The sequence below is a fragment of the Rattus norvegicus genome, chromosome 11 (genome assembly GCF_036323735.1).
Source record: "Rattus norvegicus strain BN/NHsdMcwi chromosome 11, GRCr8, whole genome shotgun sequence".
Lineage (NCBI taxonomy): Eukaryota > Metazoa > Chordata > Mammalia > Rodentia > Muridae > Rattus > Rattus norvegicus.
The window spans coordinates 82976303-83002318 of NC_086029.1; the positions used below are offsets into that span (position 1 = coordinate 82976303).

Sequence of the window (26016 nt, forward strand, 5' to 3'; positions counted from 1 at the left end):
CTGAGTCAGAGCCCGGGAAGGGAGGAAGTTCTGGCATCGCTGTGGCTGGATAACCCTTTCATGGTATGGGTGGGTATCCCTGTGACAATCTTCTTACCAGACACCTAGCTGTCTAAGGTCCCAGAGGACTGGGGTCGATCCGATGGCAATGGCATTCCCATGTGCCGTAGTCTGCTCTGGCCTGTCATAGGTTTCTGAGAGGTCTGATCAGGACAGAGTAGTGGAACAAACACAACTGTGTGACGGACTTGAAGGCTGAAGGAGGTGGGACAACGAAGTTTCACACCCGAGAAACTTTAAGCAACAGAAAATGTACTGGGGGCTTGAATTCCCAAATTGAGAGCAGGGGACTTGGCTCCCTCTAAGAGCACTGAGAATTTGGATCTGTTGAAAATGGCTCCCCGGACTTTTGATGTCTTGTTGATCCTTGGTTTGTAGGGGCACCACTCCGGTCCTCCAGTGCCACACCGACTTTGCCTTGTGGCCATCATATACTATGGATGGACTGTGTGGAAGTGGTGGCTCTTTTCTGTCCGTCTGCTTCTCCAATGGTAAGAAGAGGTTCTATTATCCCAAGGCAGGCTTTTTTGTGATATCACAAAAATGACTATTCTGTGGCTTCATAATAGATCTTTGAGGACCATTCCAATACTGGTATTCTATGATTTTATAGTAGGAAGTTAAATCGCGAAGGACTGGGTGTGGTGGCACAGACCTTTAGCACTCAGGAGGCAGAGGCAGGTCGATCTCTGTGAGTTCGAAACTAGCTTGGTCTGCATAGAAAGACCTGTCTCAAATAAAAAAAGAAAGAAAAGAAAAGAAAAGAAAAGGAAAAAGAAGATGATTACAAAGATTAAATAGAAACGGGAGCTATATCGTTCAGTCAGCTAACATCTCTTATCTTTGTGGAGTGAGTCACCCGTGAGCCTCAGTTTTCTGTCATAAGACAGAAATAGCAACAAGGTTTCATACGGCGATGGGAGAGTGCTAGGAAGTAGATCTCTAAGGCAGACAGCGGGTCTCTCACTGACACGATTGCTGGGTCAGGACTCAGCTGACCTAACACAGAGGAGGGGCGGGGCGGGCGGGCGGGCGGGAAGGGGCGGGGCAAGAAGGCCGGCTTTGTTCTCGCCCCGCCCCGCTCTAGATATCGCGAGAGGGCGGGCCGGGCTTGGCTTTGGCATCCGCGTCGCTCCCGCGCTGGGCCACTAGGCCGGCCTCCTCCGCGGGCCGCGGGCTGCTTTGCCGGCGGCGAAGGGCCGCCAGCCGCGCGGCGTCAGCTGTGGCGTTGCGGTCATTGTGTCGTGCGGGAGACGCTGGTAGTGGTTTCCGCGACAGCAGGTGCGACTGCTTTAGCCCGGCCTGGGCTCCACGGCTGCCTGGAGGGTCTCTGCAGTGCCCACCCCTTCTCCTCCGGGACCCCACGCCAGCAGCGACCCTGAGCCAGCAGCCGGAGCGACCGGCAATGGCGGCCTCGACGGCCTCGCACCGGCCCATCAAGGGAATCCTGAAGAACAAGACCTCTACGACTTCCTCGGTGGTGGCCTCGGCCGAACAGCCCCGCCGGACCGTCGAAGAGGAGCTGAGGTGAGAGCCGGGAGGCCGGCCTGGAAGCCTCGCCTTCCCGGCTGACAGGCGGCTACGGGGAGCCGGCCTTAGCCTTGCCCCTCCGGCCGCGGGGTGGAGTGGGACCGGAGCCGCCAGAGGCGGTGGCGTTTGTCTCGTTTATTTTCTAAGTACACGCACATTTTAAGCCTGGCTTTTGAACTTCGTGTCCTTCGGAACGCTAAGGAATCAGATTGAAGTTTCAAAGCTTTAACTGTTAAGCTTTTATTATGCCCCTAGCCTAAGCCAAGGTAGCTAAAATTCTAAGGCAAAGGAGTTTCTTTTTTGCCCTTCAATTTCAATCTAGGTTCAGGCTAATGAGATCAACACTTTAAAAAAAACAACCAGAAGCACAAACACATTTATTTCTCCATTAAGCACTTTACTGCGTTCGTCTCTCAGTTCCTGGTCTGTCATTATCTCTGCACTAAATGAAACCAAAATTTTAAAATCAGTCATCTGCATTTAATGGAAAGTTACTGTTGCTAAATATTTTTGTACCTGGAGCTAGAGGTTTGGGTGCTTTCTATCTAGTTTTGGGTCCTGTTTTGCATATCTAAACGCAGTTCTTCAGAGAGAAGCAACTTGAGATATTGACGTAAAGCATTGTGTGTATTAGTAAATACCTGGAAACCGCCCAAGGTCCATTAGTGAGAACTGGTGAAATATTAATTATGGTACATTTGTATAATGGAAAGATATTCCAGCCTGAAAAAACAGAGAGGTGTTCTGGCTACAGAGAAAACTACCCAGGCTTCAGTGCTCAATGAAAATAGTGTGACAGTAGTACAGCGTCTAGGGTATAACTAATTATACCACCGGGTCAGACTCTAAGGGGGCCTCGAATAGTCTAAGTTACTAAAATTATAATAGGAACTCTTGCATTCAGAAACAAGGCTTAAGAAAGATTACTGAAGTCCGTGGAGGTAGCAGTGAGAATGCTGTGAAGTCTTAGACTTTTAGAAGTAGGGCACTCCTATATTAAGGATCTAATTTGGAATTTTTAGAGTAACTAGCTGGAAACAATTTTATGGGAAATTTGGAGAAAACCCCTTTTGTGGATTCAACTTAGAATTGTGTCCCGCAGAGACAGGGAAAGGATTTAGCATTGTCCAGCAACACCACCTCCCCCCATTCTTTGAGTTTGAAGAGAACTGCGTGCCTTCATAGTTTTCCAAGCTGTACTTGGAATAAGCTGCTTTAAAGTGCTTTGACAGGTTGTGGGTCATGGGAAAACTGAATGCCACAGCATAGTAGCAGGAAGTCCAGAAGGCACTCGCTCACCACAGCTTGACTGTCAAGCAGCAGGATAGGTCCTCATTGACTTGTCCAACTATCAAATATCTCAGTTCTCAGCACCCTTAACTCACATCCTCAGATTTGATGCTCTATGATCTAGAGCACTGTTCTATCAGTTAGATCTCTGACTCCCATGCTTGCCCAAGATTTACCCCCCACCCCCCATACCACTAAATGAGACTGACTCCACTAGATAAATTGCTCCTTCTGAAAGAGTTCCTGGCAGGACAGATTCACTTAAAAAGGATTTTATAAGCTAGTTGACCGACTGCCTTGACTGTAGTTGTAGCCCAAGTTCAGCAGGCCCCATCAAACATAGTTCATTGAAGTTCATGATGTGTGTATGGTCCCAACTGGTAAAAGATAAGCTTTTCCATAATCAACTATTGAAAAATGGTAAAACAAAGAAATTATAGCAATAAAACTACATTATTGTATACATATAGTTGCATATACAAGTCCTCGGGTTTGATCCTCAACATGGAAAGGGAAGGGAAAGGAAGACACACACTGTATAAAGTATGTGATGTTCATGTATCAAAAGGTCAATGAAACTCATCCTTTTGTACAAGGAGTTCCGGAATGTATGTTAATAGTTATAACAGAAAAGTCAAAGAACACTTTTAATAATGTGAGAGCCAAAAACAGCAAGCAGGGCCTCGCCATGTTTGGCCCCAGCTGGCAACATGTTCCCTGCGGACAGTTAAAAATTCTCCTACCCCCTGATGTCTTTGAGCATCCACTAAACTCCCTTCAGTAATGATGTTAAGATTATAGAAGGATTCCAATAAGGAAATTCCCAAATAGAAAACCTGTAAATAGGATTTATCTATACAATGTAGTTGCTTCTTTGTTCTCTCTCTCCTGCCTGCTCTTACTGGAGATACTGTCTGTAGTGATTATTTACAGAGAGCTTTCTAAAGGAAAAATTGAAACACTTCCAATCTATCTTCATAGTTCATACTTTCATGCATACTGTTGGTTGTAGTACTTAAACCTGAACGGAGGAGCTGAGGAAGATGGCTCAGAATTCGGTAAAGCACTTGCTGGCCATGTGTGAGGACCTAGGTTTAAATAGAGAACCCATGTAAAACCAGAGGATAGCGTGCACATCTGTAATCCCAGTGGTTACACAGGGTGATGGGAGGCAGAGACAGGAGAATCCTTGAATCCACAGAAGCTTGAGCTTCAGCTCGCCCAGCACATCTGGAAAAAGATAGGATGCAGTCTCAAACAAGGAAGGCAAGGACTTACACCTAGGGTGGTTCTTCCCCACAACCCCATACACACAGGTACAAATTATTTGGAGATGTGTTTGTTTTTAGTGATTTATTGCATTAAAAAATATCTTACTATATAACCCAGGATACCCTTGAAATTGCAGTTCCCCCACCTTGACCTCTAGAGATAAAAAGAAGCAGGCACATGCCAATCTTTAACATATGCTGTTTTCTTCTTCTGATTGCACTGATAATGTCAGGTCCACTGAGTAGTTTTCTCAGATGACATTTGTCAAGTATTAGTTTTAGGGGGTTAATTAAAAATAGATAGACTCAGGGTTGGGGATTTAGCTCAGTGGTAGAACGCTAGGCCCTGGGTTCGGTTCTCAGCTCCGGAAAAAAAAAAAAAAAGGACAAAAAAAAAAAAAAAAAGATAGACTCAAGCTAGGTGTAGTGGTGCATACCTTTAACCCCAGTTTTCAAGAGGCAGAGGCAGGTAGATCTCTGAGTTCAAGGTCAGCCTGGTCTGCAGAGGAAGTTCCAGGACAGCCAGAGCTACCCAGTCTTAAACAAATGAATGAACAAACAAACAAAAGATTCCACAAACCATATTTGGGCAGTTACACATTGCAGCCTGGTGCCCACTCTCAACACTTTCAAAAGCCGTTGTTCTCTCCTATGATTGTGGATTTCTCATGGCTGTTTCAGGATACTGCCCGTGAAATGTACATCCTACGAGGTCATAGCCTAGCATCTTGAGTGATGCATGTGCTGTTCATTGAAAACATCGCCCTTTGCTTCTAAGATTCTAAGATACTGTCACCAGAAAAAGAAAAAAGTTGCAAACTGATTATAAAATGCTATCCATTTTAAGGTATATTTTAGATTTGGAGTGAAAATGTTTGTTTGCAGTTATCAGAAATATGTTAAATGTTACTAAATTCTGTCTTAGAAATTGTAGTTTAGTGCTTAATCTGAATCCTGTCTGTACTACTCACTGATTTTATTAGTCTGGCTGCCAGTGATTTATGTGTGTACCTGTACCGTAGTATAAGTCTTCAACGAGTCAAAATACTGAGCCCAGTACTTTATTCTTAACTGTCTTGTTATACAAAATTTAGACATCTAATTTTTTTATACCTCTCAGGTTAGTTTATATAGTCTACATCAGAGTTTGCTAACCAGATTCTATTATAGTTGTAGATCAGGTAAATTCAACTTTTAAAAATTGTGCTTGAAGCTGGGCATAGTGGTGCACACTTTTAGTCCCGGCATTCCAGAGACAGAGACAGGTGGATCTCTGTGAGTTAGAGGTCAGCCTGGTCTGCAGAGTGAGTTCTAGGACAGCCAGGGGTGTTCCACAGATAATCCAAAAAATTAAAAAAAACAAAAAAACAAAAACTGTGCCTGAGGGAGGACAGTGGCCCTCACATATAATCTCAGCACTTGGGGGGTAAGGAGATATGAACGTTCAGGGTCATCCTTAGCTACATAGCCAGTTCAAGGCCAGTCTGGCTGTGTGACACACACACACACACACACACACACACACACACACACACACACACCCCTCTTCCCAAGATGCTTGAATTCCACTGATATAATTTAAGATACAACTATGCTCTAATATTGTCTCTGTCTGTTCAAGAATGTGGAGTGTTAAAAGTCAAAGCCAATTAAAATAAAAAGGTTATTTCCTAAAAGTTATCATTTGTTTGCTTTATTGTTAAGTTTGGTTTAATTTTAATTGTGATTTCAGACTTCAAAGTCTTGAATCTTTATTTAAAGATTTATTTATTTATCATATACAAGTACACTGCAGCTGTCTTCAGATATACCAGAAGAGGGTTGTAAGCCACCATGTGGTTGCTGGGATTTGAACTCAGGACCTTTAGGAGAGCAGTCCTGAGCCATATCTCCAGCCCTTGAATCTTTATTTAAAAAGACAATTGTTTATTGAAGTAGGAAATTAAAGTTAATACTTTGAAGCAAAACTTGGCTGGCCACTCTGAGCACAGCCAAAAGTATCAAATATGCCAGGAGAAGCAGCAAAAAGTACTGGGAGGCCCTTGAGATGGCAACATTGAACCAACAAAGTGAAAGTCAGAAGTGACTGCCCAGGACAAGATTTAAACAGTCTGCAAACCTGTCATCCCAGGGTGAACTGAAATCAAATCAGCAAGTGTGGTAGCTATCACAGCAGATCTGTCATTTCCTGGTACCCTTATTTTTGTCTGGAGTTTGTGACCCAGATGATAGTGTCGTGTAGTTCATGATGATATTTTAATTGAATTCATGTTTGCTCCTTGGGTTTTGTTACTCTGCCACTAATTACATTAAAATGTTAGGGATGCTAATGTCCAGGTACATTGTCTCTATTGACAGTTTCTTCTCTTCATTTGCTTTCTACCTAAGAATTAGCAATTTAGTAGCCTGTATTCTTAATTTTTGTGCCCTGCTTCCCCATTTTGAAGATAATCTTTCTTGGATTTGAACGTGAACATTTCTAGGATTTCTTTTCCCTTTAGTTTGTACTGAGGAAATGAAGGTTAGTATAACTTTGAATATGTAGGACTTTAAATTTCATTTAAAGTAGAACATAATAAATACAAAACAGGAAAAAGTTAAAATTCAGATATATTGTAGTTATAGATTAGGTAAATTCAACTTTTATGTGTAATGTGCTTTGCTTTTCTTAATCTGAAGAACTTGCATTTGCTGTGCAAAGGATGTAAACAGTTCAGTCGTGTAAAGTAAGTAGTTGCCATGTTATTAGATAGCGAGGGATAAGTGCAGAAGAGCTTTACATACTGCTTTATACTCCGCAGTTGGAAAGGAAAAATACCCAGCCATGTTTTGATAATTATTGGTGGCATTATACGTGGTGTTGATATAAAATATTTTGGATGCCAAATATAATAATGGCCACCTACCTCGAATTGCAGCTGTCTGGGAGGCTAACACAGGACGGCTACTTGAATCTGTAAGTTTAAGAGCAGTGTGAATAGCATAGTAAGAACCCTTCTGAAAAGAAGGCTATTATAGCAAGTTATCCTAAAATCATCAGCAAGTAGCATATATGAATATATTTCTGCCTGTCATAAATGTGTTAGATTACATCTAAATACCTAACATTAGTTAACTTCTATCATATTCAGTTATTAAGAAGGCAAAAAGAATGGGTTGAGGATTTAGCTCAGTGGTAGAGCGCTTGCATAGCAAACACAAGGCCCTGGGTTCGGTCCCCAGCTCCGGGGAAGTATCTTATGATACAGTGTATATAGCTTATATACAGTACAGATGTGCTTTTAAATATACTACTTTATATTTATATATCATTTAAGATACAGAGTAGAGCGAAAATGTGAAAAATTCAAGTTATTAATGGTTTAGGGTACTAGTATTATACTTACTAAATTTTATTCTTAAATTTAAGAAAATGTAATTTGGGGCTAGAGGGAGGCTCTGTGGTTAAGAGCACTGGCTGCTATTCCAGAGAGCCTAGGTTCAATTCCCAGCACATGCACATAGCAGTTCACGACTAACTCCAGTTCCAGGTGATCTGACACCCTCACACACACATACATGGCGCATATATATATATATTCACACACACACAGACACACACACACACCAATGATGCATGGAAAAATAGATAAGTCACTTAAACTCTCCTGACATGAGTTGTTTTTTTTTTTTTTTTTTGTTCATTTTTTCGGAGCTGGGGACCGAACCCAGGGCCTTGCGCTTCCTAGGCAAGCGTTCTACCACTGAGCTAAATCCCCAACCCCTAGATTTTAAAATCTTAAGCATTTTTATTTTGTGTGTGTACTTGTGTGTACTGCATACAGTATTCTTGGAGGCCAGGAGACTGCATTGAATCCTCTGGAGCTGGAGTTAGAGATGGTTGTGAGCCACCATGTGGATGACGGGAACTAAACTTGAGTCCTTCACAAGAACAAGTGCTTGTAATTACAGGGTTATCTCTTGAACCCTGTTCCCCATCATAAACTTTGTATTTGCATGCTGTTTTGTAGTTTGTTTCATGGACATCACATCAGTTGACACATCACATCAGCAACTCCATAAGGACTATTACTGAGGTTGTTTGTGGACAGTCTTATTGTAGGACTAGGATAACACTGAAATCTCTTGTTTTTCTGTCCTGAGGTCACTATTAATGTAGCGCACATGCCTGGTAATCCCAGCAGCACTCAGGAGGCAGAAGCAGGTGGGTCTCTGTGAGTTTGAGGCTAGCCTAGTCTACAAAGTGAGTTCCAGGACAGATAGGGCTGTTACACAGAAAACCAAAAAAATAAAATAACGTGATAGGTTGGTTAGCTGTCTGAGAAGACGAGTACTGTTAAATCAAGTTCTGCATACCCAGCTAACTCAGCTCTAACCCGATTAAATGAGTATTGGTGGCATTTTAATTTCTTTGCTGAAAATTCAGATAAATCTCCATATGAGCTGGATTCGTAATAACAAAGCATTTGAACTGTTTTTCTATGCCTAAAGGTCATGTGTCACATTTTGGTTTATTACAAGCTTGTAAGATTTTGACTTTCCTGAGTGAAGAGATTCTGAGCTGTAGTTTCAAACTTACTTGTGAGTATCTGTGCCAGTTTATACCTATTAAAGAAATTAAGGGTGAGACTGAAAAGTTGCACTCTAAATGTTTAGTTAGCTTAACTCCTAACTGGCCTTAGAAAAAAAGATTTTGGCACATGCTACACCATAGACAGACCTTTAAGACACTGTCTTAAGTGAACTAAGCCAGGATAAACATTGTATGATTCCATTTAAATGAAGTACCTAGAGTAGTCAGATTCCCAGAAAAAGAGGATGATGGTTGCCAGGGCCTGGGTCTTACTGTTAAATATGTGTGGAATTAATACATGGAAATGCCTAAAGGATTCCGAAAACGGAGCACACGAGCTACATGACTTTATTGAGTGGATAGTAACAAGATATCCCCGAGTCACATCTATTTCCATTTAAGTAAACCTGAACATGCTATTTCTTAGCAAAGTTATTTTGTAGATTAAAAAAACAAGCTATAAGCCAGGTGTGATTGGCCCACACTTTTAATTCAAGTGCTCAGGAGGCAGAGGCAGGCAGATCTCTTCAGTTCCAGGACAGCCAGGGCCACACAGAAACACTGTCTCAAAACTTTTTAAAATAAAACAAAGGTAGTTTGTCTTCTCTGAACACTGAGACTGCAAGCAGTTAGGATGCTGCGTGGAAGCCGAAGGCCCACTTCCCGGGTGACTCCTCCAGCCAGCCGGGCCCCTCAGGTGAGGGCTTCTCCCAGAAGAGCAGCTGCAGCTCAGCCTCCAGCCGCAGCCGCTGCCCCATCTGCAGTTGGCTCACCTGCTGCTGCCCCTCAGCAGCCAGGTCTTACGGCCCAGATGGCTTCCACTGCAGCCAGTGTGGCTGTGGGCTCTGCAGTGGACACACCCTGGGTCACACCATCACTGGGGGCTTCAGCAGAGGGGCTAATGCTGAGCCTGCGAAGCCTGACATCACTTCTCAGGAGCCTCAGGGCGCCCCGCTGCAGGACCAGCAGTCTCATGGCCCTTGCTCTCTAGAGATCAAGCACTTTCTGGAGTGTGCTCAGAACCAGAGCGATGTCAAGCTCTGTGAGGGCTTCAATGAGGTGCTGCGGCAGTGAAGGATTGCAAATGGTTTAATCTAATCAAGAAATTCAAGCTGGAGAAATGTAAACTTGGTTCTATATAAGTGATAGTTACACGTGTGGACCCTTATTTCTAACAGCTCCATTGCTTCAGAATGGCCGTGAAAGAGATCTAACTGTAGATGTTTACTGAGCCTTGTAGTGTTGGGTACTGGGCAAGTGTTTGGCTTCCTTGAACTAACTATTGCGACTGAGTTAAAATAAAGTGATTTATTCTGATAAAAGAAAACAAAAAACAAACAAAAAACCTAACCCATCTCTAATTTTTGTGATCTTAGCAGTATCTGAATTTAGTAAGGTTTTCTTTATTAAGGAAAATTTCATAGCAGGGTATGGTGTTGTATACCTGTTATTCCAGCAGAGGCAGACAGCTCAATGAGTTGAAGGCCAGACTTTTCTACATAGCAAGTTCTGGGTCAGCCACTCCTACAGAATGAGACACTGTATCTCTGTGTGTGCTCGTGTATGCGTATGTGTGTGTATGTGTGTGTAAAAGCACGTAACTATTAAGATAGGACAGTAAGATATTTCAATTGTTTTTATTTTTGTAGTAAGTTAATCTAAGTATGTCATAGCATCATAGCATAATAGTGTTTGGAGGATCTGATAGAAATTATGTAACTTTGGATACTAAATGTATGTAATATGGATACTAAATGCCTCTCTTTTTTTCTTAATTTCAGTAAAAAGTCTCAGAAGTGGGATGAAATGAACATCCTGGCAACATATCATCCAGCTGACAAAGACTACGGCTTGATGAAGATAGACGAGCCAGACACTCCATACCACAAGTGTGTGACACAGACACCCTTTCTCTTGTGGCCAGTTCATTTGCATATTGATACTAAGTAACAGATACTTCAGATCTCTCTTACTTTCTTACCAGAGTGCTAGTTAATGGTCTGCCTGAATACATTTTTGCTAATAATGTGTAACTTCACATCATTACATTGTTGCTGTAGTGAGTATTTACTGCACCTAGATGGTTGTCAGCTGCTGATACACACCAATGTCCCTCCCTTTTTTCCCATTGCTGTTATGTATGTTATCATGTATGAAGGTGCCTGAGAAGGCTACAAGCCAAAGTCAGGTCACGTGGAGTAGAGATGGCGTGAGCTGCTTGGTTGAGTGCTGACCGGTCTCAGGTCTCAGGCCCTGGTGAGCAGCAAGTGCTTTTGACTGCTGAGCCGTCTTTCCAGCTCCAAGTTTTGTCTTTTTGAAAGGAAGTTGAGGTTTTTAGTTCCCCAAGTAGAAAGCGAGGCTTTCTTTGTTTAAAAAGGGGTGAGGGGGAAGCTATGTAATAGGCAGTTTTGTGTTCTTATTTTTATTGATGCTGTATGTAGTTCTGATTTATGTTAAGTCTCAGGATTTTTCTTTTTTATTTATTTTGAGATCTGATCACACTTAGTTTGGGCTGGTCTGGAATTCACTGTCAAGCCCAAGCTTTCCTTGAAGTCCTTGTAGTCCTCTAGCATCCTCCTCCTTCATGCTAAGGGCATGAGCCCCTCTGTCCAGTTAAAAATAATCATGAAGTGATACTGTAGAGCAGTAAGCAAGAGGTAAAAATAGTGTACTCATGGACACCACGAGACAGGACAGACTCTAAAGAGGTAGGACACTTAGTGGAGATTTTGTGGGCAGGATATCATGAAGCCCAGGCTAGCCTTGCATTTGCTGTGTAGCTGAGGATGATTGTGATTTTCTGATCTCCCGCCTACATCTGTGGTCCTGGAGTTATATGACCACGCCCACTTCATATGTTACCAGGGGCTTTGTGAAGGTCGGGTGTGAGTTACATCAACAAAAAAGGCTATCTTTTCAATTAATGGGACAGTGCGATGCTAGTAAAAACGTGCAAATACACATAAAAATGCTAATGTCCTTGCCAGAAAGAAAGTGAAACAGAAGATACAGATAATGGAACTAAATAGTAATGAACTTTGAGGAAGGAATAAGTGAAGTGTTCTACCCTTTTCCCATTCATTACAGAGTGATTGAGATACATGTCTCAAACCCTTTATCAAACCAGAATGCAGAGTCAGGACTTTCTTATTAAAGAAAATCAGCTTTTATCAGTTAGCTTTTATCATAGCTTGCGTGAGATTGGTTTTGTTTTAAAACATTTTATTTAACAATAACAAAAATACTTTTTATGAAAAGATCATGTTAAACTAAGAGTCTCATGCTGTTAGTGTACATATTAGTTTATATTCTCTAATATGTGCATACAATTCATTTGTAACCTAGACTTTTCTGTTGAACAGTACTACAAAAGTCAAAAAATGGGCTGGAGAGATAGCTCAATAGTTAAGACCATTGACTACTGCTCTTCCAGAAGTCCTGGGTTCAATTCCCAGCAACCACATGGTGGCTCACAACAGTCTGTAATATATGATCTGATGCCCTCTCTTGGTGTATCTGAAGACAGCTACAGTGTCCTCATACTTAAAAAATAAATCTTTTTAAAAAGTAAAAAAATTATATTTCTTATACCCTGCTCTACTCAGATCCTAAATGTTCTTGGGTTTAGTTCACATTTCCATGGATAAATGTATAAACCGGCAGGTTCTTGTTTATATGTAGTTGAGTTCTGCATAAAATTCCTTCAGTGGCTTGAAAATTGAGAGCAAAGTTTTTATTAGCTATTTGTAGGAAAGATGATTAACCTTTAAATCTTATTAATTAGGGCTTTAGGGCCTGTATTAGTTTGCTTTTATATTGTTGTGACCAAGTTCCTGACACCAAAAACATGAGAAGGATTTCTACTTTTCTTGACTTATGGTTTCAAAGGTTCATGGTGTCTGTCCATGGTTGCCTGACCCCATGACTTTGGGGTAGAACACCATCACAGAGGGAATGTTGTGTGGTAGAGAATTTTTTTTTTTTTTTTTTTTTTTTTTTGGTTCTTTTTTTCGGAGCTGGGGACCGAACCCAGGGCCTTGCGCTTCCTAGGTAAGTGCTCTACCACTGAGCTAAATCCTCAGCCCCTAGAATTTTTAAAAATATTTTTGTTTTTTGAGAATTCCATTTATTTTGATCATAATCTCTCCCTTAAGTCCTCCCAGATCCCCCACCTCCCCACTCATCAGTTGCATGTTCTTTCTTTAAAAACAAGAAACAAATCAGTGGAGTTCACTGACCTTTTTTCTTCAACTAGGTCGTACCTTCTTCCTTGCACAAGTTTCTAAGAATGCCATCCTGAATCCGGCAAGGAATGAATCTGTTGATTTGATCAGATACTCTGGGAGTGCAATCACAGACACACCAATAACTGTGCTTGGCTAATTCTCTGGGCACTTTTTCTTTCCTTTTCTTTTCTCCCGTAGATTCATTAGTGTATCAGCTGTTTAGTGAGACAGTCAGAGGAATATGACAAAACTGCACATAAGCCCACCAGAAATCTCAGCAGAGGAAAGAGAAGTGAGCGTGCAGTGAGCACTCCGGATTCTGTCACTGCGTGTACGGATTAGTCCTGCATCCTGCCCAGGAAGCTCTTAGGAGGCGGGAGGGGGGTGTCACTTGGCTCTGTTTTCTATGCATTTCTTAATCCAGTGAAGTTGGCAGTCAGAATTAACCTCCACAGGATCTAAGTTTATTTTTCCTAGTGTATGTCCATGTAGACCGTTTCTTTCTTAATGGTCATACATAAACACAAATTCTAAAACCATCTCAGTATTCTCAGTGCACAATTGTAATTCCAGTCATCACGAAGTTGAGGCCAGACAGGCTACATAGCAAGACAGTTCTTCGAAAAATAATACTAAGACCAACAAAAGGGTTATTTTGCATTATTTGTCTATTTTTCTCATTGGATACAAAAATTTGCATTTTTAGTTTATTTTTCTGTAGATAATTTGAGTTTTCGGTACTTTGGGATTGTCTTCCTTCCTTCCTTTCTTTCTTTTTCTTTCTTTATTTTTTACCCCCTCTTGTTAAACTTACTTTCTTTTTATTGCTGGGGATTGAACTCTAGGACCTTATGCAGTCAGGCAAGGACTCCTGCCACTCCACTGAGTTATAGTCCCAGCCCAATGCTATGTCTCTAACTATGTATATTGAGTAGAAAGTGTTTTAAAGTTAAATTTCAAAGATGACATCAAATCTCTAAATAAATTGTAATTTTAATTAAATAGTACAATTGTATTTCCAATCGATTTTCTAGCTATTCAGTTTTCTTTTATGTATCCATTTTAGTAATGTGCTTGTTAATAGCAACATGTTTCTTGTCCTAGTATGATAGGTGATGATGAAGATGTCTGTAGTGATTCAGAAGGCAATGAAGTCATGACTCCAGAGATCTTAGCGAAAAAGTAAGTATGCATTTCCCATAGGGAGTTTTAGTTTTCCATGTCAAGACATTTGATAGTGTGCTGCCTGTACATTTGTAAGTGAAGGGCTAAACCTATCTTGGTTTTGGGGGTTTACTTATAATTGAACCCAGAGTTGCATGTTAAATACGTGCTCTACCACCGAGTAAGATCCCCAGCCCTTAACTAAATTACAGTGTGCAGTTAGTATCAATGCACACAGGAAGTGGGAAGGTGAAGATTACCTGAAAACTTGAATCTGTTTTTCCCTGTGTGATGGTGCTATTGGTAAATATCCTACTACCTGCATGGTAAAGGTGTGAGAGCAGCAAATATAAGTTACTGCTGTTCATTGATTCCTCGCACCCACTCTGCTGTCCTTACTGTTCACTGTCTCTGCATCCCTTCCTACTTTTTCTCATGTCGTCTTATCAATTAGAGCTAGGCTGTTGATCGTGGGGATGTTATCATGACTCAAGTTGAATGAGTCATCTAACTAGATTGAGTGTCTCAGTTTCTAATATCTTCCTAAATACTGTGTAGGTTAGCTGCTGCTGAGGGCTCCGAGCCAAAGTTTCGGACTCGGGAACAAGAAAGCAGTGGAGAGGAAGACAATGACCTCTCCCCTGAAGAGCGAGGTAGGTTACTCATTCAGCTGCTCTTAGAGTGATGCTAGCCATTTTTATTTGGAAGATTGAAAAATTACTTTCATATTGGGGAAGTAGTGGGCAGGAAAGTAGGAAACAATAGAAAATAGATTCTACACATGTGAGTTTCTTTTTTTTTTTTTTTTTTTTTTTTTTTTTGGAGCTGAGGACTGAATGTGAGTTTCTTATATAATAGTATTTCTCCCCTGATTTGAAGGACTTGGACGAAATATAGTAACCATATTCCAAGTATTCTGCAAATATCCCTTTCTTTGTATTTTTTAGTGACTGATAAAATGTAGATATTTGGTAAATACTTATAAAATTAATGCTTTTTAGTATCATTTAGTATTTGAATGATCTTCAAGTGGGTAGATTGTCTTGCTGCTTGTGCCTTTTCTGTTTTAAGGTAGTAATGCATGGCTGGAGATTAAGTTCGGTTGGGAAAATGCTTACCTAGCATGCACAGAGCCCTGAATTTGAGCCCCAGCTTCAAATAAACTATGTTGTCTAGAATCTCCGCCTAGAGACATGGAAGCAGGAAAATCAGAAGTTCACCCTCGTTCTTGATTAGGGTCATCCTGAGCACTTGAGACCCTGTGTTGAAGAAAACAAAACAAAACAAACAAAAACAAGGAAATTTATCCAGTGAAACAAGATGGTAAAATATAGGATGAAATCTGTATAGTCTTGTGGAACACCGAGTCTTCGAAGAAAAGCTAGGGAAGTTCTCATTACAGGATGAAGAGGCTCTTGTGGTCAGACAGAACATGCATAGCTAAGACACTGCTGCTTATGCAGACTTTGTTTACATGGAATACTGCTCATACAGGAATATGTTCTATCTTGCTGTTTTTTATACTTTTTGAGCCATGTGAATGTATTATCTTTTTAAGATAAAATTAGGTCAGAGTCCTTTTCTGGGAGACCTGGGTTCAGATCTCACAATCCATGTCATATGGGTCACAGCTGCTGATACCTCTAGCCTCGGGCACTTGCACAGGCTTGTGTGTGCACACATACGAACTCGCTCTGTGACTAGAACTCAGACATCCACCTGCCTCTGCATCCTGCGTGCTGGGATTAAAGTCAAGTGCCACCACTGCCTGACCAAAAAATATCTTTACAAGTATATAAAATACCCAGTTGATTAGTATCTGTAGGTATTGAACCTGTAGGTTCAGGCAACAATGGTTTAGAAATATTGAGGGAAGAAAAATGAGTCCATGTGTCAATGATGGACATATTTTTCTTGTCATTATTCCCTAATAATATAGCATAGCAACTATTTACATAGAATTTAACCTAGAAATGACTGAACAAATACATCCTGTGTGTAGGTTATTTGCACATACTATACCTTATACAGGAAGTATTTGAACATCCATAGTGTCCAGGAGCCAATCCCTCAGGTACTGAGGGATGACTTACCCATAGTTGTCCTGTTCTCTTTTAAAAGGAAATAATCAAAAGCTTGTAGCTCAGCGATAGAACACCTGGGTAGCACTCTGAGCTTGTTTGACAGGTTCTCAGCCCAAGCCCATTGTCAGCATTAGCGAGACCTGACAGCACAGCGGCCACTGAAGGGGGAAGGGGGTGTTCAATAAAAGTTGTCTCTAGTGTTTTCCACATTATTCTCCCCCAACTTTTATCTGTTAAGGATGGGATTTTATTGACTTACTTATTAGTTCTCATTAAGGGTAATTATCCATCAATTTGTAGCTCCACGAGTCAACCTGCAGGGGTAACTTTGGCCTATTAATATAATTTTATGAAGTGATTTCCTACTGGTAGAATTACTAAATTATACAGATGTTATGAATCTGCACAGAGTGGGAACTTGCAGGAATCAGGACATGTGCCTTTTTAAAATTTTACTGCACAAATACAAAAAAGAAAATTAATAGCCTTGTTGGGTTTCATAAAAACCTGTGCTTTTATTTATTGCATAATGTTGTATTATGTTGTTTAATTGCAAAGTGAATATTAATAATCAAAGGATTATGGGATTGGGAATGACTCAGTTGTTATAATACTACTTGCCTAACATTCAAGAAGCCATGAATTCCATCCATGGCACTGCATAACGTGGGCCCAGTGGCCCATGCTCTAAGCTCAGTGTGAGGCAGAAGAAAGGGTCAGACGCCAAGGTCATCTTTGGCTCCCTTGAATATTTGAGGCTAGCTTGGGATGTGTGAAACCTGTTTTTTAAAAAAGAGAGATTGAAATGACTTGTGTCAGCTTTCTGTGAAATCAGATTTCATAGGTTGTGTGTGCACATTTCGTGTGTCTGGGGAAGTGTCACTCCTCAGGAGCTGTCCGCCTTATGTTTTGAGAGGATTTCTTACTGGGACTGGGACAGACTGATTAGGCTGAGCTTATGACAGCCTCCCTGGTTACAGATGTGCAACACTGTGACTCGTGTATTTGGTGCTGGAGATCAAACTCATGCTTCTCTGAAGTAAGCGATGGCTGTGAGCTCAAACGTGGGTGCTGGGAACTCAACCTAGATCCTCTGCAAGAGGCTGCCAAGTGCTTTTTATGTGTGTGTTTTATACGTAACTTCTGTGTGATTTAGTAATTCTACCAGTAGGAAATCACTTCACAAAATTATATGAGCCATCCTTCCAGTCCCTTTATTTCTTGTTTCAAAGAAAGTGCATGTGCCTGATACTGGGTGTTTGGCTTTTTAGATGGGTGCTTGGATTCAAATCTTAGAATCCTTTTGTATTTCTTCATTTTTTTTAGAAATTTATATATTTTTTATGTATGAGTATTCTCTCTGCATGTACATCTGCATGTTAGAAGAGGGCATCAGATCCCTTTATAGATGGTGATGAGTCGCCATATGGTTGCCCAGAATTGAACTCAGGACCTCTGTCAGTGCCCTTAACCATTGAGCCATAAAGTTATTTTAGTACAATGTAGCAGTTGTGCTGAATTGCTACTAATTATGTTTCTAAGTCATGGCAGTTTTTTAATCGTGAGGATTGTTTCTTAGTGAAGCGGCATGTAGGCCTGTTTCATCTGTTTGCACATTATTCATTCTGTGCCCCAATGTGTGTGCATGCTCCAGTGGAGGGCAGAGGACAACCCCCTTCCACCATGTTCCAGCCCTGGTGCATTCCTGTAATATTAATTAGCATTTGGGAGGCGGAAGCACTGGGAGATGTAGGTCATCCTGGGCTGCATAAAGTACCCTGGGGTACAGGGGGATGGTGCATCGGACTGCAAGTACATTACTCAGAACTCTTGGCCCAGAATTACCCACTGCTAGTTGTTGCATCTTGTTTGTATTGTGTATATGTCTGTGGGCTGTGTGCATTCTTCATACAAACGATTATGATTTACCTTTTGCCTCCCATTCAACTATTACTGGAGAGTTTTCTTCTGTCTTTAAATTTTTCTCCCAAAATTTCTTTTTTTTTTTTCTTTTTCTTTTTTTTCGGAGCTGGGGACCGAACCCAGGGCCTTGCGCTTGCTAGGCAAGCGCTCTACCACTGAGCCAAATCCCCAACCCCTCTCCCAAAATTTCTAATGGTTTTATCCAGTCCTGTTCATTGATTGAGATGTATACTTGAGTCATTTAAATAAAGTAGAACCAGCACAAGTTTTTATAAGGTAAATATTTTAGATTTTGCAGACTGTATGGTCTTATTACAAACTACCTGACTGCCACACAAGACCAGTTGTTAGCTGATAGAAACATTTAAGTGAGACCTTCTAAGCTTTAAAATCTTTTATAGAAAAGAAGCGGCAGTTTGAAATGAAAAGGAAGCTTCATTACAACGAAGGACTGAATATTAAATTAGCCAGACAGTTAATTTCAAAAGACCTACATGATGATGACGAAGATGAAGAAATGTCAGAGACTGCAGATGCAGACAGCATGAATATTGAAGAGTCAAATCAAGGTCAGATGTCTTAACAGTGTCCCTGGGGCTGTGCTTCTCTGTGCCTGAGATAGTTCACTCTGCTTAAACTTCTGGAAAATCCCTCAGGACATTTTGCTGATTTACTTTATTGTGTCGGTGTTTCTACAATTTCATCCTTGGGACCAGTTTCAAAATAAATTGCCTAAAATTAATTTAATAAGACCATATGCTATATAGTGGATTGTTGTTTTGTTTTTTCTCGTCCTTTAGTTTTAAGTAAGGATATTTGGTTTGATTGTATGAAGTCATATTTTATTTAACAAGAAAATCTAAATTAAAGCTTAAAACTTTTTACCCGTTTTTCTGTTGTTTGTTTTTGCAGCTGAAGATTAAACTTCACATATACTTTTTGTTTTTGTTTTTGTTTTTTTTAATGTGGGTTTTGGTTTTGGTGAGATGGTATTATACCATAACACGGACTAGAAATCACAGCAGTTCTCCTGTCTCAGCCGCCCAAGAACTGGCATGGAAAACACGAGCCACCATGACATTTCTATACCGCATGTTCTATACAGTTATTTTGAATTTTGATTTCCTTTTTCTTTTTCCTTTTTTTATTTAAATTGAGATAAAGCCACGCTGTGTAGCCTATAAGAACTTCATTCCACCTCCCTCCGCTCCGAGTGCTGGGGCTTCAGGCACCCACCGTCATGTCCAACTTCTCCTTCGTTATTTTTTTCTATTTTTTAAGTCTAAGACAATTATTTCCCGAAGCCTAACACATGGTACTCTCAGGAACTATATTTTCTTTCATTTGATTTTGAGGTAAAGGATCAAACCCAGGGCCTTGTATATGTCTACCACTGACGTGTATACCCCAGCCCCCATTTTTGTTCAGCTATTGTGCTTAACAAAGGTGAGCCAGGTACAGTAGTGTACATCTGTAATCCAGCACTAGCCTGGCCTATAGAGCAAGGCCTGTCTCAAAAATGCAGTGGTTATTCTACTCCACTGTGGGAGATGGAATGTATAGTCACTACATATATTTTATACTTGTACGCTGATTTTTTTTTGTGTGTGTGGCAGTATGATTTATCCTTGGGGCCTAAACTGGTTCAAATAAATAGTTGTTATATTTGCATGCATACTGTGAAATAATAATTTGATGATATGAGATAGTAAGTTATCTCATTATAGTGTTAGATTATAATATTTAACTTGAGTAAGCTTCATCCTAGTAATTGTTAAGTCTTCCTCTATTTTAATTGATCAAAACTATGGACCGGGGTATGCTCCAGTGGTAGACCACTCACTAACATACTGTCTCCTAATTGCCCTGAAGTGTTTGGTCCCACCCCACCCCAAGTACTCAAGTAACTTCTCATCTGCTGGATTCAGACTTTCCCTTTTGCTAGCAGCTCTTAGAGTATGGTGATAAATTAGGAACATTCCTCATTTGCTGCTGAAATTTATTTACCCAATTCAACACAATGATAAAGAGTAAAGGGAAAAAAAATCTCTCCCCTTCTCTTAATACCTTTTTTTTTTCCAGAAAAAATATTTTTCTTTGTTATTTGAGAATTTTACATGTATTTTGGTCATGCCCACTCCCCAAGTCTTAACTCCTCTCAGATCACTTCCAACCACATCTCCTATAATGTTCTCTTAACCCACTGAATCCAGCGACTGCTGCCTGCGTGTGCATAGGTGTGGTGCCATCCCCTGGAGCATGGGCAAATCAGGGCCCACATCTCTGAAGAAAACTGACTCTCCCCCAGTAGCCATGAGCTGCCAGGAGCTCCCCTGCTAGGGCTTGGGGGAATCTTGGCTAAGCATCCATGACCACTTACTCTGCACATTAACCAATTGGGAGTCTCTGTATTAGGCAGTCTCTGCTGTATAAGAAGCTTCTGTGATGAGGTCTGAGGGGTGCACTAATCTGTGCTTAATAAATAACTCCTGAAATACATAACTGATTTTTTGTTCATCTCTGCCTCTAAGACATTGAACTCCATAAACTGTATATATAGATGTGTTTCCCCAGGTAAGTAGAGTATAAAGTTTTGTATTAGCCAGTTTCTTAGTCTTCTGAAGTGGGAATTAAAGTACTCTCACATAAGAGTTTAACTGTCATGGCCTCAGAACTATACATAAGGCTGGGAACTGTGCAGTAAGGCGTAAGACAGGTTTTTTCTCGTCTACTCATGGGGTCTTCTTAACCAGCCTCCAAAGCTCCTATGTTCAGTAAAACTCACTGCTTCCCTTAATCTCCTCCTCCCTCTTTTCCCTCTGCTCCCTTCTTTTTGCTCCATCCCTGTTTATTTGTTTCCATAAATGGAGAAGTGTGTAGAGTCTGAAGTCAGTATTTTACAGTTATCAGTTGAAGTGAATTTGTTGAGTATCAGATAACTGGAGCTGTAACACTTAACTTTTCTCCTGTGATTCTCACACTGTCCCATTCACTCTGTCTACACAAGATATTCCTACTTTTAGAATATTTAGTAGTATTTCTAGATCCTTTGAAATTAGTCTAATTTAGCCTACATCAAACATACATACTGGTTTGTTGTTTTCTATTTGCATATTACCATGCCAGGGGAAGTTTTTAATGTAGGCATTTCATCTCAGGGTTGATCGTGTCTTTGGGGTGCTTTGGTTTTGCTTTGATAAATACCGGAGGAAGCAACCTAAGAGGAGGATTGGGGCAGAGGGCCTCACAGGGGCTGAGGTTTCAGTCCACGTGTGCTCAGGTCTCTCACTGTGGGTCTGTAGTGAGGCAGAGAGCATCATGGTGAGCATGGAGGGCCACTGGGGTAGCTCTACCACCTAGAGTTTTTAGTGCCTCTCAAGTAGATCAAGCCCTCAGCACATGATCCTGTGGGCATGTCATATTCAAACCATAATGGCAAGGTACTGACTTTCTTCCTCCCTTTATCTTTGCAGGATCTACTGCAGGCGACCATCTGCAGCACAAATCACAAAGTTCATAAACGTGTTCATCAGTGCAGTCGTTGTCAAATACAAACCTTGTTACTTATACCACACTGCTTCTTGTTCTCTACGACTCGTGACTATGTACCAAAATACACACCAGTTATATATTGCCAAGAATTAAGACCATAGAGACTGAGTAGATGGAAAATGCCTAATTAATGCATATATTCTTGTGCCTCATATTTCACCACAAATACAGTGTAATGTTAGTAGTCCAAAACTGCTTTACTTTTGTAAGAACACTGGTTAATTTGTATAAGATGTTATATAGCTTTTTATGCTTTAGAGATTAAATAATATGGGGGAAACTATTTATTTTTGTCACTTCTAGATGGTGGTACCTCTTATAAAATGTTTGGGGGTAGTTTGATGTTTTTTCTTCTTTTAATCTAAAGCCTATTCATAAAGTGGGATATGTAGATGGATAAATATTTAGGCTGAAAGATTTTTTTAAGCATTTATCTTTAGCTTGTTTTGGCTAATTGAGGTTTCTAAGAGGTATTGTTCATTTTCTGATCAATGACCTTTAAAATTCCTGTTGATTTTCTTTGTGCTTGAAAGGAATAAAATCTTTTCATCCAATCTGGTTTCCCCCATTCCCATCCACACTGAAATAAACGACCAGGTTAAAGTTGCACTGGTACCTGCCCTGCTGTTTTGGTGTTGTGCAGGCTTCAGACGAGGATTTTAATACCATGGCTATCTTAGTGTCCCTTTGTCATTTATATTCCTGGCTTAGCCTGCTCTGATTTCCTACTTTCTCTGCCTATACACATAGAGGTGTGAAAATTGTATTATAGGATGGCAAAGGCTATTGGACGTGAGGGACTCTTCTCAAGTAGTCTGTCATCTGCTGCAGCACTGAATTCTTACTTTGACAGCTGCTAGTTCTAACACACGAAGGAACCAGAGCTAGTAGTAGCCGTATTGTGGCAGGAAGGGCATCTCAGCAGCTTGATCTCTGGACTTCTCTGACTGACAGCCTGCTCAGTAAATGGCTGATATTGGTTCATTTGACGTTAGACCTTAGAAAACAATTGACTAAGGCTTTTTTTGCACGATGAAAGCATTGTATGTAATCAGAATATGATTGTTTTTGAATGTACAGAAAGACTTATACCTGAACATTTTTAAATTTAAAGGTTCTGAGGAGTCTGCTTTAAAGGAATATGATTATGCACACAATGACAAATGAACGTGATTCCTTTAACATGATAGAAATTATTTGGGTTTTTTTCCCCCTGAAATGCAACGTTGTTCCCGTGTGTCTTAGTTTAGTGATGGTTTCCTTTGTAGTCATTTATTTGTATCGTAAGTTTTTGGTAGCACCAAATCAATCTGTTATATGACAGACTTTTAAAATAACTTATGTATATTATATATATGAAATGGCTTTTATTGAACAGCTATCTTCCACTTTAAATTTATGGAACTATCATGATGTCAAAATAAAAAAAGTGGGAAGAGTCTTTACTGTTAGAAGAATGTGCTTATTTTGAATGTCTTTTTTTAATGGGATTTTTTTTTTACCAGAGAAGCTCTGAAATGTTAGTGCAGTATTCTAACCAAACACTTTAGCCATGAACCTCTGATGTACACATCAGCAGTGTATACCTCATCTTTGTAATCCAGCCTGTTTGTGGGATGTGGAAACTGACTGTGTATATGTATGTGAATATGTTCATGTACCCAGACATGTGCTCTTTCTGTGTTCTTTTCAAATTGTTTTTTATTATTGTGTGTGTATGGGGTTTTGCCGACAGCATGTGTCTGCACTGCTTGTACGTATGCAGTACCTGTGGAAGCCCAAGGAAGGTGACTGTCAAATCCCCTGGAGCCAGAGTTACAGACAGTTGTGATCTCCCCTATGGGTAATAGGAGTTGAACCCAGGTCCTCTGGAAGAGCAGCCAGAGCTCTTATTTGCTGAGCCATCCCTCCAGCCCCTCCCTCTGACTGTGTACTTGGGAAGTTCCACCTACTCTTTATATTTGAGAAGTGGCCTATTGTACAGTGGGACAAAGAGTACGACTTAAACATCTGATTCTTCGTGTTTTCTGTAAGTTGTTTCCTAAAACTTAAAGTCCCAAGTAAGATTTTTGGTTTCACAAAGTAGATAATTACTTCAGAGGAATGACATAGGCCTAATAGCATGTCTGTAGCATGTTAGGTAGTCAAATGCAACTAAAAAAAGTATTTCCTCCAGGGCATTGTGGTGATGGCCTGCTCAGTCTGGTGCTTGCTGTGCAAGCATGAGGGCCTGGTTTTGGCTTCCCAGCACCCCAAAAGCCATATATTTCATACATCTCTAATTGGAGAGCTAAAGAGGCAGAGAGCACTGGCTCCCTGGAACTTGCGAGCCAGCCACCCTTGCAGAATCAGTGGGAGACCCTGTCTCAGCAAGTAAGCTTGAGAGTAATTGAAGAGGACACACAGCCTCCATCTGCGGACTCCAGGAGCATGAAGACATAGCATTAAATACTTTCATTGAATTACTCTAGTTGACCTTGTGCCAGACTGTGGAAAACAAGATGAATTTTTACAGTCCTGGGTTTGGTTCCCCATAACCACGGAGGTGGGCGCTAAGCCTGTAACATGACACTAGTGGGTCAAAAAGTTTGCCAAATAGCCTAAATTTGATCCCCAGAGACATTGTGGGAGGAGGAAACCAACTCCACACACGAGACATGGCATGACGTCTCTCTGTGGGGGGTGTGTGTGTGTGAGTGAGTGTGTGTGTCTGTGACAGAGATGAGTGCTTTGTGGTGTGCACTTCTGTAAATTTTTTTTAACTTTATTTCCCCCCCCTTTGGAGAAAGTTAACTATTACTGGTCAGTTCTAGCCACAGTAGATGGAATCTTACTATCAACCTATCATACTATCAACACTATCATATCACCTCAGTTTAATCATTAACCCATCACAAAATCAGTAGGGAAAATAGTTTAAAACATGACCCATTTTTAGTAACTTTTATGTTGGTGAGTATAGCAAAATGTTAAGTATTTCCCCTTTTTTGGCATGCACTAAGCATAGTATCACATATATAATCTGAAATTGATCCATTTATAAAATCAGACTCACCCCCCCTCCCCAAGAGATCCCAAGCACTGAGATTAAAGACATGTGTCACCGTTACCTGGCTAAATTTTGTTTTCTTTTAATTCGTTATCAGCATATTCCATAAGTCAAGTGTGGTGGACACCAGGCTAGATCTTGGGCAGTGTTGGAACTGATACCAGAACCTGGGTATGGTGGTATTTGTCTATAATTTCAACTACTTAAAAGTTTGAGCTGGAGTATCACAAGTTCAAGACTCACTTAGGGTAACCCAGTGATGTCTCTCATGAAGGAAAAAAAAGTGAAATGACAACTACCGCTTATCGAGACCCTGTTTACTCTTGCTCAGCATGGTATAGGCTTCTTATTTCTAATCCTCAAAATAACAGAAAGCAGGCAAGTAAGGAAAATGTTCTCATTAAAGCTCTTCAACTTTGGACCCTTTGTGCCTGCAAAATGGCAGGTTTCTGCTACAGAACTAGCCAAAACTTTATAATCTTTGATTCATGCATTTTTAGATGCAGACTGCAGTTTTAGCACTTGTACCTTCCGAGTAACTGTAGATCATGGGTGCATGCTGTCCCCTTTAGGAGGAATGTTGCTCAAGTAGTTCTGACTGTTTGGGTAGGTGAATGTGTTCTTGATGTGTCCAGATGCTCATTCCCTGGGGCATGTGCATATGTAGAGAGCAGAGGCCAACCGTGCCATTGCTCAGGACCCATCCACATCACTAAGCTGGGTCTCAGAGTAGGGTTTCCTGGCCAGCAAGCCAGGGGTTTTGTTATTTATTTGTTTTTTTAAATAAGGATTCTATAGTTCAAACCTGGGTGCTTGTGGTTACACAAGCATTTCACCCACTGAGCTATCTCCCTGTTTTGTTTTTTTTTTAATCTGAAAAATGGAAAATTGCCTTAATAGGTGTATGTATAGGAATATTTAGAAAAATCAGAAGCATGTGTGCTGACTGGTTGTCTTCAACATATTGTAAGATCACTCAGAACCAGGGGGTTTTTTGTTTGTTTTGATTTGTTTTTCCTTCATAGAATCAGTATTGTAAAGTCAGGTACTATGCTGGTTTACAAAAACCAGTGTGGGATGGAGAGATGGCTCAGAGATAAGGGCAAGCACTGAGAGTTTGTGCAGAGCAGCCAGGTTCAATTCTCAGCACCCACATGATGGCTCACAACCATCTATAGTTCCAGTTCCAGGAGCTTTTAACACCCTCCTAGCGGGGACACATGGTTTGCAGACAAAATCTCCATACATGTAAAATAAACATTCAAAACAACAGGTACGGGGTTGGGGATTTAGC

The 26016-nt window shown here is 40.7% G+C and overlaps 1 protein-coding gene and 1 pseudogene across 1 annotated transcript; both read left to right on the forward strand.

The window, feature by feature from the left end:
• The first annotated feature begins 1331 nt into the window (after nucleotides 1-1331).
• Ppp1r2 (protein phosphatase 1, regulatory (inhibitor) subunit 2) lies at nucleotides 1332-23124 on the forward strand. The gene is made up of 6 exons (NM_138823.3): nucleotides 1332-1587; nucleotides 10506-10613; nucleotides 14055-14132; nucleotides 14673-14767; nucleotides 18523-18690; nucleotides 21595-23124. The coding sequence occupies exons 1-6, from the start codon at nucleotides 1466-1468 to the stop codon at nucleotides 21639-21641; spliced, it is 618 nt and encodes a 205-aa protein (NP_620178.1). The 5' UTR covers nucleotides 1332-1465; the 3' UTR covers nucleotides 21642-23124.
• Nucleotides 9355-9811, forward strand: Chchd2l2-ps3 (coiled-coil-helix-coiled-coil-helix domain containing protein 2-like 2, pseudogene 3; annotated as a pseudogene).
• Nucleotides 23125-26016: the final 2892 nt, after the last annotated feature.